We start from the raw sequence: 17133 nt of genomic DNA, 5'->3' as shown, positions 1-17133 counted from the left end.
AAAATGCAAATTAATTACTTAAAAATCATACAATGTGATTTTCTGGATTTTTGTTTTAGATTCCGTCTCTCACAGTTGAAGTGTACCTTTGATAAAAATTACAGACCTCTACATGCTTTGTAAGTAAGAAAACCTGCAAAATCGGCAGTGTATCAAATACTTGTTCTCCCCACTGTATAAGAAAGCTCACAAATAGTTGTTGTTTTAGATACATATTTAACCGCTTATTTTTGTTGGCCCAAAACTACCTCCATTAATTTGTATTGGTTACCTTGAGACCAGTTCTGTGACACTTGTGGGGTTCGTGTTCGTGAGAGTCTCATCTTTCCATAGAGTGGTCATATTAGTTAGTAGGCCAAACCTTTCAGACGCTACAGACGTTTTCGTGACGAGACCGATTTTCGGGATGTCTCCTGGTATGACAAACAGCTCTGTAATGCTGCCACTTTCCACCGCAGATGCGGAAGGGCGACATAGGCGGATGCAGTGGATTGGGACGCAGCCCATGCAACTGATATCTAGCTTAAAGACGCACTATGCAGAAATCGCTCCGACATTTCCTGGTTGCTAAAATAGTAATAGTTCGCTTAATTTCAGTTTATGTGACAAAACAAACAAGTATAGTCTGGAGAATCATTGTACCATTTAAATGGCTGTGAAATACATTTTCCATAACCAAAAATATAGTATTTTCAGCTGTTTGAAGCTGGTGTACAAAACCGAAAGTAAAAGACTCAAAAGCTAAACCCCAAAAAACTGGAAGCATAGAAATACGCTAAGAATGGTGCCGGAGGGGATGACCAACTGATGACTAACTCCTAACCAACTGTGCTATTTTGTTATTTTTTTCACGTTTGTTTCACGTTTGTAACTTTGTTTTATACTTATTTTGTGCATAATGTTGCTGCTACCGTCTCTTATGACCGAAAATAACTTCTGGACATCAGAACAGCAATTACTCACCTCGAACTGGAAGAAGACTTTTTCTTTAACGAGTCTGACGCAAAAGATATCCTGCTTTCTCGGGAACGGGCCCAAATCCCCGTCATTTGCGTGAAGAAAAGACGGAGAAAAAGGGGGTGGAGGTAAGGYTGCCTTCTGAGAATTTGTAGGCGAGTGAGTAAACCTCCACTACCATCTGTTCTATTGGCCAACGTGCAATCATTGGAAAAGAAAATGGATGATATACGATCAAGACTATCCTGCCAACGGGATATGAAAAACTGTAATATCTTATGTTTCACGAGTTGTGGCTGCACTTATTGATGAAGCCGATGACCGCTAAGCCCTCAGACGAACCATCAAACAGGCAAAGCGTCAATACAGGATTAAGATTGAATCCTATTACACCGGCTCTGACACTCGTCGGATGTGGCAGGGCTTGAAAACTGTTACGGAGTACAAAGGGAAACCCAGCTGCGAGCTGCCAAGTGACACGAGCCTACCAGACGAGCTAAATGCCTTTATGCAACACTGAAGCATGCATGAGAGCACCAGCTGTTCCGGACGACTGTGTGATAACGCTCTTAGTAGCCGATGTGCGCAAGACCTTTAAACAGGTCAACATTCACAAAGCCGCAGGGCCAGACGGATTACCAGGACGTGTACTCAAAGTCAACTGGCAAGTGTCTTCACTGACATTTTCAACCTCTCCTTGACCGAGTCTATAATACCTACATGTTTCAAGCATACCACCATAGTCCCTGTGCCCAAGAAAGCAAAGGTAACCTGCCTAAATTATTACCGCCCCGTAGCACTCACATCGGTAGCCATGAAGTGCTTTGAAAGTCTGGTGATCAACACCATCATCCCAGATACCCTAGACCCACTCCAATTTGCATATCGCCCCAACATATCCACAGATGATGCAACCTCTATTGCCCTCCACACTGCCCTTTCCCACCTGGACAAAAGGAACACCTATGTGGGAATGCTGTTCATGGACTACAGCTCAGCGTTCAACACCATAGTGCCCACTAAGCTAAGGACCCTGGGACTAAAAACCTCCCTCTGCAACTGGATCCTGGACTTCCTGACGGGCCGCCCGCAGGTGGTAAGGGTAGGCAACAACACGTCTGCCACGCTGATCCTCAACACTGGAGCCCCTCAGGGGTGAATGCTTAGTCCCGTCCTGTACTCCCTGTTCACCCACGACTGCATGGCCAAACACGACTCCAACACCATCATTACGTTTGCTGACGACAACAGTGGTAGGCCTGATTAGCAACAACGATGAGACAGCCTATAAGAGGAGGTCAGAGACCTGGCAGTGTGGTGCCAGGACAACAACCTCTCCCTCAATGTGAGCAAGACAAAGGAGTGATCGTGGACTACAGGAAAAGGCGGGCCGAACAGGCCCCCATTAACATTGACGGGGCTGTAGTGGACCGGGTCGAGAGTTTCAAGTTCCTTGGTGTTCACATCACCAACGAACTATCATGGTCCAAACACACCAAGACAGTCGTGAAGAGGGCACTATATCTTTTCCACCCCAGCAGACTGAAAATATTTGGCATGGGTTCCCAGATCCTCAAAGTTTTGCAGCTGCACCATCGAGAGCATCCTGACAGGTTGCATCACCGTCTGGTATGGCAACTGCTCAGCATCTGACCGTAAGGCAGTGGTAGTGGCTTCCTGCCATCCAGGACCTATATACTAGGCGGTGTCAGAGGAAAGCCCAAAAAATTGTCAAAGACTCCAGTCACCCAAGTCATAGACGATTCTCTCTGATACCCCACAGCAAGCGGTACCGGAGTGCCAAGTCTAGGACCAAATGGCTCCTTAACAGCTTCTACCACCAAGCCATAAGACTGCTGAACAATTAATCAAATGGCCACCCGGACTATTTATATTGACACACCCCCCATTTGTGGCTACTCGCTGTTTATTATCTATGCATAGTCACTTTACCTTTACCTACATGTACAAATTACCTCGACTAACCTGTACTTCCTGTATATAGTCTTGTTATTGTTATTTAAATTGCGTAACTTTTTTTCATTTTTTTCTTCCTTTAATAACTGCATTGTTGGTCAAGGGCTTGTAAGTAAGCATTTCACGGTAGTCAGCGCATGTGACAAATAAAGTTTGATTTGATTTGAAATAGCGCACATAGAACAGATCTACCGTGTCTTAGACTTGTTTTCAACGAGTGACAAATCTATAACTCAAATTTCTATGTGACTTTTTTTCGGGGGTCGCCCAAAAAGTTATTGCAGCTTTTAAACTGATAGATTTCGATCAGGATTTTTGTATTATGTTCATTAAGTTGATGCATGGGTGCGTCAATAGACTCTTAAGGATTAATGCCCTGCTCATCAGTGAAAAGCAATGGTGTATTGATTAGCATTTAGCCATACAATAACTACTGGGTGTAAGATACTGTATACTGCTTATTTACTACGACTATTTATTTTCTTTGTAGAATTGTGTTGGGGGGGGGGCTTACATCCAGTTCAATTTTGGCTTCTTGTAGTCTCTCATGGTCTGCACAATCCACCAGGTAGACTATACCATTTATAGCTGGGAGGTAGTTCTTCCAGATTCTTCTGGCTGTGAGTGAAAATCAAAGCAGTTTCATTGATCACAAGTGACTTGTCACTGCCACTTAAGCCTTAGTATCACCTGAAGATTTCAAGACTTAACCATAAATTAACCAAGTTTGAGTTCTAATGTGTACCTTGTGTGTGACCACCAAGATCAAATGTTGTGAATGTCATCCCAGCAATGGTTAACTCTTCTGATGCTGTGGGACAGAGGCAGACAAATAGACTACTTTAGGAACACCAGACAAAGGTCATTCAATGAGAGCACTTAAAAGAGAACGATGGACAGCCATAGGTAAGCCATAGGTAAACTCTACTCAGCAAACTGGATGCAGTTTATCACAGTGCCATCCGTTTTGTTACTAAAGCACCTTATACGACCCACCACTGCGACCTGTATGCCCTAGTCGGCTGGCCCTCGCTACATGTTCGTCGTCAGACCCACTGGCTCCAGGTCATCTACAAGGCTATGCTAGGTAAAGTGCCGCCTTATCTCAGTTCACTGGTCACGATGGCTACACCCACCCGTAGCACGCGCTCCAGCAGGTGTATCTCACTGATCATCCCTAAAGCCAAAACCTAATTTGGRCGCCTTTCCTTCCAGTTCTCTGCTGCCTGCGACTGGAACGAATTGCAAAAATCTCTGAAGTTGGAGACTTTTATCTCCCTCAACAACTTTAAACATCTGCTATCCGAGCAGCTAACTGATCGCTGCAGCTGTACATAGTCCATCGGTATATAGCCCACCCAATTTACCTACCTCACCCCCCATACTGCTTTTATTTATTTACTTTTCTGCTCTTTTGCACACCAGTATCTCTACTTGCACATGATCATCTGATGATTTATCACTCCAGTGTTAATCTGCTAAATTGTAATTATTCGATTTATTGCCTACCTCCTCATGCCTTTTGCACACATTGTATATAGATTCTCTTTTTTTCTACCATGTTATTGACTTGTTTATTGTTTACTCCATGTGTAACTCTGTGTTGTTGTCTGTTCACACTGCTATGCTTTAACTTGGCCAGGTCGCAGTTGCAAATGAGAACTTGTTCTCAACTAGCCTACCTGGTTAAATAAAGGTGAAAAAAAATAAAAAAATAAATAAAAGTAAGCAAGATGTCTGAACCTCCTTTGCCTTACTGGGATGTAGTGTTGGCACATGCTGTCCCAGTCGGTCATCTCTGAGCATGTGCAGTAGTGTTGTTTTTCCAGCATTGTCCAAACCAAGGAACACCAGCTTCCCAGACTTCTTATACAAACCTGGAGGGAGATACAAGCGAAGAGACAGTCTATTTACCATCAAATTTAATGTAGGAAAATATGATGCTGACAATACGACATGGGATTGAATACCTGATTTGACCATAATATGATTAGGTTAGGAATGTGCTTAAGAAAGAAAACACAGTTATTGGTACAGCATGAGTCAAACGCTACAGATACACTCAGAAATAATGTTGATCACTCTTCAGTAAGTAATTCATCTTTCTTCAGTAGTTAGTTTTAATGATTGAATGGTTTAAATTGTATTATAAACTGGGTGGTTCGAGCCCTGAATGCTGATTGGCTGACAGCCGTGGTATATCAGACTGTATACCATGGGTATGACAAAACATTTATTTTTACTGCTCTAATTACGTTGGTAACCAGTTTATAATAGCAATAAGGCACCTCAGGGCTTTGTGATTTATGGCCAATATACTACGGCTAAGGGTTGTATCCAGGCACTCCCTGTTGCGTCATGCGTAAGAACAGCCCTTAGCCGTGGTAGATTGGCCAAATACCACACCTCCTCTAGCCTTATAGCTTAAATGCACTGTACCTAGTAACTGCAGCACACCACTGAGGCCTCTGTAGATCCAGTTAAATATAAACGACATGTCTGTTATCTTCACCTGAAACAGAACGGTTAAATAACAAACAGTCACTTACAGTGTTAATGAAAATCCTGACGGTACTTACCTCTTAACTATACTCAGCTTCATTCATTAGAGGACAGACAAGGGCCAACTACAACTCTGCCACGCAAGAGAAAGTTAGACATAATGCTTCTACACATTGCTTCTGGCTCTACCCATTTCTATACCCATATACTAAACATTATTTGTGAAAGAGCAAGTAAAGTGCTGGCCCCAAGTGTCACGCCCTGACCATAGTAAGCTGTTTTTTCTCTGTGTTGGTTGGGGCGTGATAGTGACTAGGGTAGGTCATCTAGGGTTTTTGTATGTCTATGTTGGCCGGATATGGTTCCTAATCAGAGACAGCTGTTTATCGTTGTCTCTGATTGGGGATCATATTTAGGTAGCCATTTCCCTTTTGTGTTTGTGGGATCTTGACTATGTTTAGTTGCCTGTCTCCACTATTTTGTATAGCTTCACGTTTCGTTTGTGCTTTATTGTTTTGGTGAGTTTTCAGTTTATAAAAAATATGTGGAACTCTACTCACGCTGCGCCTCTCACTCATACAATGATCGTGACACCAAGTTTCCCAGACATTTTCCATATGCATCGAATTTCTCTCAAATTTTGTGCACAAATGTGTTTACATCCCTATTAGTGAACATTTCTTCTTTGCCAAGATAATCCATCCACCTGACAGGTGTGGTATATCAAGAAGCTGATTAAACAGCATGACACAGGTGCACCTAGTGCTGGGGCCACTAAAATGTGCAGTTGTCACACAACACAATGCCACAGATGTCTCAAGTTTTGAGGGACCGTGCAATTGGCATGCTGACTGCAGGAATGTCCACCAGAACTGTTGCCAGATATAGAAATGAACATTGAATTATCATAAGACGCCTCCAACATCGTTTTAGAGAATTTGGCAGTACCGCCAACTGGCCTTATAACCGCAGACCACATGTAACCATGCCAGCCCAGGACCTCCACATCCGGCTTCTATGGGCAGGCATAAGCTATGGACAACGAACACAATTGGCAATTTGAATGCACAGAGATACCGTGACGAGATCCTGGAGGCCCATTGTCATGCCGTTCAGCCGCTGCCATCACCTCATGTTTCAGCATGATAATGCACGGCCCCATGTCGCAAGGATCTGTACACAATTTCTGGAAACTTGAAAACGTCCCAGTTCTTCCATGGCCTGCGTTCTTACCAGACATGTCACCCATTGAGCATGTTTGGGATGCTCTGGATCGCTGTGTACGACAGCGTGTTCCAGTTCCCGCCAATATCCAGCAACTTCGAACAGCCATTGAAAAGTAGTGGGACAACATTCCACAGAACACAATCAACAGCCTGATCAACTCTACGTGAAGGAGATGTGTCGCGCTGCATGAGGCAAATGGTGGTCACACCAGATACTGACTGGTTTTATGATCCACGCCCACATTTTTTTTTTTWATTATCAACAGATGCATATCTGCATTCCCAGTCATGTGAAATCCATAGATTAGGGCCTAATGAATGTATTTCAATTGACTGATTTCCTGAACTGTAACTCCATAAAATATTTGAAATTGTTGCATGTTGCATTTATATTTTTGTTCAGTGAAATAACAAAACTAACAAATTAGAGGTGATACAATTTGTTTATCAACGAAACATGACGAAATAAAAATACAGAAATAGTCAATTGAAATAATAACAGCTAAATCACAAATCACACAGCGCAATAGACTTAGTCACACCTATATAACCTCCAATAGAGCCCCACAGTGGAGGTGTCATAATACCCATAAAACCTAGCGGTCAAACAAGGACATGGTTCCAATCATTTTTCCACCATTAATTTATTCATTTTAGACACACTTAAAATAAGTGCTGTGTTTCCTTGTAGGTTTACCCTAGCATGACGTTTTGATAACCATATAAATCGCTCTAGAACAAGGTTACTTTTATCAATATTAGAGGTTGACCGATTATGATTTTTCAATACCGATTATTGGAGGACCAAAAAAAAGACGATACCGATTAATCGGCTTTTTAAAATGTTATATATATATACATATATATATATACAGTATATATCTTTGTAATAATGACAATTACAACAATACTGAATGAACACTTTTATTTGAACTTAAAATAATACATAAATAAATTTAATTTAGTCTCAAATAAATAATGAAACATGTTCAATTTGGTTTAAATAATGCAAAAACACAGTGTTGGAGAAGAAAGTAAAAGTGCAATATGTGCCATGTAAAAAAGCTAACGTTTAAGTTCCTTGCTCAGAACATGAGAACATATGAAAGCTGGTGGTTCCTTTTAACATGAGTCTTCAATATTCCCAGTTAAGAAGTTTTAGGTTGTAGTTATTATAGGAATTCTAGGACTATTTCTCTCTATACCATTTGTATTTCATATACCTTTTGACTATTGGATGTTCTTATAGGCAATATAGTATTGCCAACCTAATCTCGGGAGTTAATAGGCTTGAAGTCATAAACAGCGCTGTGCTTCAAGCATTGCAAAGAGCTGCTGGCAAACGCAGGAAAGTGCTGTTTGAATGAACGCTTACGAGCCTGCTGCTGCCTACCACCGCTCAGTCAGACTGCTCTATCAAATATCAAATCATAGATGTAATTATAATATAATTAACACACAAAAATACGAGCCTTTGGTCATTAATATGGTCAAATCCGGAAACTATAATTTCGAAAACAAAATGTTTATTCTTTCAGGGAAATATGGAACCGTTTCAGATTTTATCAAACGGGTGGCAACCCTAAGTCTAAATATTGCTGTTACATTGCACAACCTTCAATGTTATGTCATAATTATGTACAATTCGGGCAAATKAATTACGGTCTTAGTTAGGAAGAAATGGTCTTCACAGTTCCCAACGAGCCAGGCAGCCCAAACTGCTGCATATACCCTGACTCTGCTTGCACAGAACACAAGAGAAGTGACACAATTTCCCTAGTTAATATTGCCTGCTAACATGGATTTCTTTGAACTAAATATGCAGGTTTCAAAATATATACTTGTGTATTGATTTTAAGAAAGGCATTGATGTTTATGGTTAGGTACATTGGTGCAACGATTGTGCTTTTTTCGCGAATGCGCTTTTGTTAAATCATCACCCATTTGGCGGAGTAGGCTGTGATTCGATGATAAATTAACAGGCACCGCATTGATTATATGCAACGCAGGACAAGCTAGTTAAACTAGTAATATCATCAACCATGTGTAGTTAACTAGTGATTATGTTAAGATTGATTGTTTTTTATAAGATAAGTTTAATGCTAGCTAGCAACTTACCTTGGCTCCTTGCTGCACTCGCGTAACAGGTGGTCAGCCTGCCACACAGTCTCCTCGTGGATTGCAATGTAATCGGCCATAATCGGCGTCCAAAAATGCTGATTACCAATTGTTATGAAAACTTGAAATCGGCCCTAATTAATCGGCCATGACCGCTAATCAATATATTCAGCTATTTACTCAGATTCTAAAATGCTAATTAGCATCAAAGTAGACATCATGCAAGACTACAAATCTGCAGTTCCTGCACTTCATCTCTAGCTGACACCTTTGCTAACAGGTAGTGTCAATTTAAAACTTGCACAAGACAGCTCACAGAATTGTAAATTTAAAGAAATGTAGCCAATTTATTAACTGCTAAATGTTGCTAACATTAGATAGTTAATCCAGAGATTCTTACATTTGCCTCGATTTGGTTTGCTCATCCAGATCATCATGGCATTTGTAGTTTTTTATGATAGCCACATTAGCATTTCATTTTTGGGGTGGAAAATACAGGTGAACATATTGTTAAGTCACCTTGTCCTAGAGAGATTTGCACGTATATCAAAACGTCATGCCAGGGTAAGCCTACACAAAACACAGACCTTATTTTATGGTGGAAAAACCGCTAGGTTTCATGGGTATTTCGAACAATGTTCCCTCAAATTTYTTGGGCACTGAGCAGATTTCAGGTCCGCTGAGAGCAAATTTCAATGACTTGTGAAATTTCTGTGCAACTTCCAGCATGTGTTTACTGTGACCACTGAGGCTGAACCCACTTTAAGTTAGTTTTAAGTGGCCATGTAGGCTACTGTGGCTATTTGATCATAATGTACGCCTACCATCAAAAACTATGGAGAAAATGCATCCCATTACATTTTAACATGGAAATAGCTGTTCTACCATTCAGCCTACAGTAGCAGCCAATGTGTGGTGTTCAATGTAGGCCTATATACCATGAGACTTTTGAAGAAAAAAAACAACACYTTACAAAATAAAATGCATTATTTTCTAGCCACCGTGCTTCTACACCTGCCTTGCTGTTTGGGGTTTTAGGCTGGGTTTCTGTACAGCACTTTGAGATATCAGCTGATGTAAGAAGGGCTATATAAATACATTTGATTTGATTTATTATTCCCATTCTATTATTAAAGAGAATCAGACAAATTTTATTGGCAAATTATATTTGATTCGCTTTTCAAAGAGGTCTAGAAATGTATACGTTTTGTGCTCTTGTAGGAAGCAATCACAGCCCTATTGCTGACTACAAATGATCTATAACTGGGCTAATATCTCACTAACTAGCAAAGGACATGAACAAAATGTGCACACGTGGCTACATACATCACTTTGATCTCAAATCAAGCTCATCTACTCACGACCGCTCATTCTGTAAACACAGTCTCTGTAGAGTAAGGGCTGAGTAGTGCATGTCAACTCAATAGAATCCTACTCCGATGCGTTCTGCCAACAACAAAATCTCTTGCATAGTTCATTTTGTATCGGTATGTTGCATTGAAAGTGGCTAATATTGCATTGATGCTTTCTGGTAAGTTTTGATTACAATACTGTGTGGGGTAAATATATTTTATATGACATACATAATTTTTTTGTTAACTACTAAATAGGAACCTACAGCAAAGTGTGTTTAAATCATTTCTAACTTGTTAACAATTTCTGCTGGTTAGTTTTTGCTACCATGTGGGTTTAGCTTGCTTGAGCCTGCTAACTGAGTGTTAATTCACCTGTTTCCATACATGTTTCATTTTAAAATATGTATCTTACAAAGGAGTTGTTTAATCTAACTGTTTAAATATTTATCTGTACATGTAATTGTATTTGATTTTTAAACATTTCTTTGTACAATTTTTACATGAAAATGCCACAGGCACTATCTGATGTGTGGAGACATTTCACTGCAGCTAATGTAGAAGGAAAAGCTGTGTACATTTACAAATATTGTGCCAAATCCCTCTATTCGAGATGAAAATGATGAATCAGACACCTTATCGATAGCAACAGCTCATGGTCCTCCTGGAATCAGAAGTTTTTTTGACTCAATGGAGGAACGTAGTCAGGGAAATGCTGATGAATGTCTTGCTCGAGCTGTGTATGCAACTGGTTCACCTCTGATGCTCACAGGCAATGTGTATTGGAAGAGATTTCTGAATGTTCTTTGCCCAGCATACACCCCCTCCAACCAGACATGCTTAATCTACTCATTTGCTGGATGCAGAGTTCAACAGAGTTCAAGTGAAGGTCAAGCAAATCATAGAGAAAGCAGACTGTATTGCAATCATCTCTGATGGGTGGTCGAATGTTCGTGGGCAAGGAATAATTAACTACATCATCTCCACCCCTCAACCAGTATTCTACAAGAGCACAGACACAAGGTACAACAGACACACAGGTCTCTACATTGCAGATGAGCTGAAGGCAGTCATCAATGACCTTGGACCACAGAAGGTATTTGCACTGGTGACAGACAATGCTGCAAACATGAAGGCTGCTTGGTCTAAAGTGGAGGAGTCCTACCCTCACATCACACCCATTGGCTGTGCTGCTCATGCATTGAATCTGCTCCTCAAGGACATCATGGCACTGTAAACAATGGATACACTCTACAAGAGAGCCAAGAAAATGGTTAGGTATGTGAAGGGTCATCAAGTTATAGCTGCAATCTACCTCACCAAGCAAAGTGAGAAGAATAAGAGCACCACATTGAAGCTGCCCAGCAACACCTGTTGGGTGGAGTTGTCATCATGTTTGACAGTCTCCTTGAGAGGAAGGACTCTCTCCAAGAAATGGCCATATCACAGTCTGCCGATATGGACAGCCCCATCAAGAGGATCCTCCTGGATTATGTATTTTGGGAGAGTGGTAAGCAGCCTGAAACTCCTGAACCCTATAGCAGTAGCCATTGCACGGATTGAGGGAGACAATGCCATCCTGTCTGATGTTGGAGGTTGGAAAGTGACAGTGAAGATGAGGCCTCCGAGTCTGATGTTCAAGAGGGGGACATTGCGGAGGTCTAGGGAGAAGTAATGGAAGCCTGAGAGGGAGACAACCAAAGCTTTAGTTTCTAGACTATCATTTTACAGATGTATGTTGAAAACGTTTTTGGGAGATGCGATGGATCATTGGGGATCATTCAATATTCCCTTTCTTTTGTTGTTCAGTGAAATCCTCCCATGTGAAGAGTCAACTCATTTAATTAAAGTTCAATTTGTAACTAATTGTTTAAAATATATATATATTGGAAGGATTTAACAATTTGCAATTATGTGTACTTATGATAAGGTATCAGTTTTATGTTTCTGTCTCCATATGATATGGTAAATATATCCAATGAAAAAAAACATCTACATTTAAATGGTATTAATATTAATTAGCATATTCCCACGTAAAGTTTCCACCTCTGAATATTCCTCAAAATGTGCAACCCTAGTAACATAAACTCACGTAAACTCGTACATCGCCTTGGTCCGTACAATTGCCCTTATTTTAGCGCCCCAAAAACGTAATACTTCCAGATCAACTGTAATGTCAATAACATTGTAAAGCACAATTTCTCCCCTTTCCAACAGAATCAACTACATGACCTAAACACTGCCCATTTCTGCATAATTCAAGCAGGCAATGAGCCCCGTCGGGTCTTTTTAAAAATGGCGGTTGGGGAAGCGAAACTAATGCGTGATAGTGAGAAGGAGAGATGTCGTGTGGGAAAATTGCTTTTTTTTCACTCGATCTGTCCAACTTATCACCTTATCGCCTCTAAAATGTAAATAAAACACTATAAAGAGTTTATATAATGTGTCATTACATACCTATTTGAAGGTTTGTGTCGAATTTGAATCGGGTTTTTAGGGCGGTGCTAAAGTGATCTTAGAAGTAAACAGCGGCTTTGAGAATGATGATCGCATGCAATGATGACGAAAAAAATGACTAGGTATCCCCCCTTACCCCGTCACTGTCCATTTCTTGTTTTTAAAGGATGAGAGAAGTGCTACACCTGGTGGAGAGATTGTAAGACAGAAATAGTTGCTTTATGCTTGCTGTACTTTACGACATGACACCCCACGATGTAACGGAGGGTCCGTTTTTTCAACKTTTCTCCAATACTATAGAGCCATTACCATGTCGATCAACGCTTGAATAGAAACCTAGTTCACACCCCCGATTTTGAGGTCAACACAGTCGCTACAGTCCCATTAGTTTTCTTTGTAGCCTCGTTTGAATGTTGCGGTTGAGCACATTTGTACGGAATGGTGTGAAGGATGGTTTTGTTCTCTTTTTAACAAAAATATATGCCTTATAGAAATAGGACATGTTAATCACAAAACATAGCTTGAATGCAGAAAAGCTGTTGTTAATCTAGGGTGTCGACTGTGCAAACCAGAAGGTTGAGACAAGATGGAAAAATGCTGAATAACAAGAAAACAGGAACTGAGGAATGTGTAGCCACCGACAACTCAGCTCAAACTTCACAACAAACACTTCCGGATATCTGGATCCTGTGTGCTGTGAGGCTGGGACCAGCCTGGGCACCACCRATAGGCTAGCAAGTTTAAACCACGCTAAGCCTCTACTGTGACAGGCCAACTCTAAAGTTGGAACTACCTCTGTCACAGTATAAAAGAGGATGTCTGTACTATTTCAGTCAGTTCTCTGCTTTACCCTGCGTGGTGATACAGTGAACCCGTATATACGAAAATTGCATTTACCATTTATCGCTTATGTTAAATAAAAAATACTTAAAGTATATTCGGTGACTCTGAATCACATTTTATCCTGATACCAGATTCGATTGACGCAAACTTTTACAATGGGGTGAGTTTACGTTAGTGGCACCTTTCCTAATAGTATAGGGTGAAAAATTACAAATAACTCACTGTATGCAGCCCCTCAGATTACGTGGTTAATAGCAATGGAGCATCCACCCGCAATACATCCCAATACCTATGACAGGTTAGGCCTCTTACCCCAAGGCAGTAGTAATTTAAAAATAGTTCTGCTTTAAAATAATGAAAATATATTGCCAGTTTTAGGCAACACAACAGGCACAATTTCACAGAATAACCTACTGTAACCTACCTCAGGTGCAAGGTTAGCCTAGCTTGAAGACACTATATCAGATATCCCAATAACAAACAAAAATAACGAACGACACCCGTTAGTTACTGTGTTAATTGGGTCTGTATGAGGGCTAATATAAGTAGTCTGCAACGTTGTCACGGTAATATTATTCTCCTTTGATTGGCTAATTAGGCCTAAATGTTCAGTATTAAGTGTCCCTTCTTATCCTTGCACTACTATGTAATGTCAAACAACTGAAAAGTCCCCAACTTTAGATGTCCTCTTCTTTCAGGTCATAAACAGAAAGTGCAATTACTTCCACGGGAATCTTTTATAACTAAATCACTTCAACTCACGGTAACAATTATTTGATGTCCATCACTCCAGTGGGTAACGTTAGACAGCTAGCATCACTCTGGCGAAAATGACAGTCATTCGGTGGTATGGAACAATCCTCTTCCAGAACTAGCACGTCCTCTTTCTCCAACGATACTCAGACGTAAGGTACTTTCTGAATTCGGCTCCTTTCTACTCGTTATCGTTCTTTCTCTCCTCCTTTTACAACACACTTGCCTGCGCACTCCCTCGCGTCATCTCTCCCGGGGACCTTTTTAGAACAGGCGTTGTGCGAAAATCTCCCCCCTGTCAGAATTCTCCCCCCTTCGCGTTCTTCATTGCTGCGACTTGCTTGCTAGTTGACACTTCTGCTCTTCACTCCGTTGTACATTTAGCCTACATTTCACTGATCTTAGTAGCAGAAAGCATTTTTGTCTGCAGTTTTCAGTAGCAGAAAGCATTTTTGTCTGCAGTTTTCGGTTTGGCTATTTGTTTCAAGTGTATGGGGCGGTTATAGCTTGTATGACGCCCTGGGCGAACCCCCCCTTCAGCGCCCGCCCTCCCACCCGCACCCGGGGGACAAGATGTTGCGCTGGACAGCTGCCCATGTCGCCCGTACCTAAATCCGCTACTGATTTGTATTAGTCTATAAATAAATCTCTTTGCCAAAATTCGTCATCTCTCCCATGTCTTATTCGACAAGTATTTTTGAAAGTGTAAGATAATTCAGCCATAGTTGTTCTGAAATGTTTATTGCTTGTCAACATTTTACTCCCTCTATGTTTACACATACATTAATTATTAATTTCGGTTGCCTATCCGGACGTGAAGTTTGTTCTATAGAAACTATTTGACTCTAACCACATAATTAAGGAAATTAGAAGGGAGGGGGGGAATTCTGTCAGGGGGGAGATTTTCGGCACAACAGCGGCRGTGATGTCACCTGGCTCACAATAGTCTTGGAAAGCCATATTCCTAGACTCCGCCACATGAGCAGACATTTAAATAATTWTATTTTTCTGGGCTGATGGTGCCTGCATATCTGAAGGTCAGTCTGCCTCTCAACATCCCTCCACTCTCCCTTTCCTCCACTGACACTGACCAAAAAGGGCCACCATCTTCCAGCTGATGGCGACACTCGAGTCACATGGCATTATTTCTGCAACATGCACAAATTCATGTTACTCCTATGAACAGAGAAAGTGAAATATTCCTTGACAAACTCCCCAAGCCACTAATAATAACACAAGCCACTTTCCTACACACTCATTGCTGCTGCAGTGCTTGTTGTTTCGCTGGGTGGAAATAGGAAGAACACACATTTTATGGCTTATAAAAGTGTTGACAGTGCTGAGTAAGAACTTAAACATGAACTCGCTAATAAAAACAGCATCTCTTTGCTGTATTTTGTTGACAGTCTCTGCATTGTGCATGGTTATCTTAGGCTTGTGTGCAGCTTCTCAGCCATGGAAACCCATTTCATGAAGCTCCTGAGGAACAGTTCGTGTCCAGAGGCAGTTTGGAACTCAGTAGTGAGTGTTGCAACCGAGGACTGACCATTTTTACATGCTTCAGCACTCAGTGGTCCCATTCTGTGAGCTTGTGTGGCATACCACTTTGTGGTTGTGTTTGTCTATGAAGATTGCATGGCTGTGTGCTCGATTTTATACACCTGTCAGCAACAGATGTGGCTGAAATAGCCTAATCCACTAATTTGATGGGGTGTCCACATACATTTGTATATATAGTGCAGGTAGACAACTGTCACCCATTCACACCTCACACTAACTGGGAGCTGGCTTACTGATCATAGCAGTCAGACTGTCCATAAAAATAGTCCAGCAAGAACAAATTGTGGCTACAGATGACATTTGATACCTCTGGGGCAGCCATGACTGACTGATACACACGTCACATTCTTGATAGTGTCTACTAACTTACTGTGTGAATATCATGACAGTGACCTTAAGGAATGCAACAACTAATTCTAGAGTTTACCTATATCTGCCCGGCTATGATAAAATTCAAGGTTATTGGAGTTAGATTTGTTATTGACTACAGATATACAATGGACAATATAATATCATAGCTACATTGTATATAGACTTATTTTTCACTGTATTATTGACTGTATGTTTGTTTTACTCCATGTGTAACTATGTGTTGTTGTATGTGTCGAACTGCTTTGCTTTATCTTGGCCAGGTCGCAATTGTAAATGAGAACGTGTTCTCAATTTGCCTACCTGGTTAAATAAAGGTGAAATAAAAAATAAAAAAATAGGACTACTGTTGTTGACACCATATAGAAATCCAGTCTGGAAGCAGGTGACTGTAAACTTGCAACATCAGCGTTGCTGGAATAAACATCAGTGTAAACAAGCCGAGGCAGAAAAGGTCGCAAAACAACCCACTCCAATTGATCAAACTCAAAACATACTGGCCTGATTTTCTGATAAACAAGTGTGTAATGTTGATTTTCATGGAACTGATGGCAAAAATTTGATMATTTACCTTGTGTCCGTGGCTCTAACACTCCGTCCCGTTACTTTTGGTCAAGGCTTTTTTCCCGTGAATGACTGGTCCAAAAATAATTTGACAGTTTACCGGAACTGCGTAACAACTGCTATTGGGACAGGCGTCACGTCAAATTACGATCCTATACCTTTATAATTTGATTTTCTAAGACAAGGAACTCAGAATCTCACATCAAAACAAAGTTTATATATTTTTCAAATCTAAAAATACACGAATAGCAATTTATAGCACCACTACTATGCAGAGAATGTCCCATAGGGCGGCGCACAATTTGCCCCAGCGTCGTCCGGATTAGGGGAGGATTTGGCCGTCATTGTAAATAAGAATTTGTTCTTAACTGACTTGCCTAGTTAAATAAAGGTAAAAAATTTAAATAAAATGACAATTCCTGCGCGCCTTGGTATAGAAAATGACCGCTAGATGG

The 17133-nt window shown here is 40.9% G+C and overlaps 1 protein-coding gene across 1 annotated transcript in view; it reads right to left on the bottom strand.

The window, feature by feature from the left end:
• Positions 1-16761, bottom strand: part of LOC111977426 (small COPII coat GTPase SAR1A-like) — a 20617-nt gene extending 3856 nt beyond the window's left edge. Inside the window, exons 1-5 of the mRNA XM_024006840.2 lie at positions 16686-16761; positions 5374-5446; positions 4692-4811; positions 3680-3745; positions 3449-3552 (exon numbers count right to left, since the gene is read on the bottom strand). Coding sequence (XP_023862608.1) covers positions 3449-3552; positions 3680-3745; positions 4692-4811; positions 5374-5431 — 348 coding nt within the window. The 5' untranslated portion in view covers positions 5432-5446; positions 16686-16761. The remainder of the gene's footprint in view (positions 1-3448; positions 3553-3679; positions 3746-4691; positions 4812-5373; positions 5447-16685) is intronic.
• Positions 16762-17133: the final 372 nt, after the last annotated feature.

The sequence above is a fragment of the Salvelinus sp. IW2-2015 genome, linkage group LG18 (genome assembly GCF_002910315.2).
Source record: "Salvelinus sp. IW2-2015 linkage group LG18, ASM291031v2, whole genome shotgun sequence".
Classification (NCBI taxonomy): domain Eukaryota; kingdom Metazoa; phylum Chordata; class Actinopteri; order Salmoniformes; family Salmonidae; genus Salvelinus; species Salvelinus sp. IW2-2015.
This window is presented reverse-complemented; position numbering and strand designations above follow the sequence as displayed.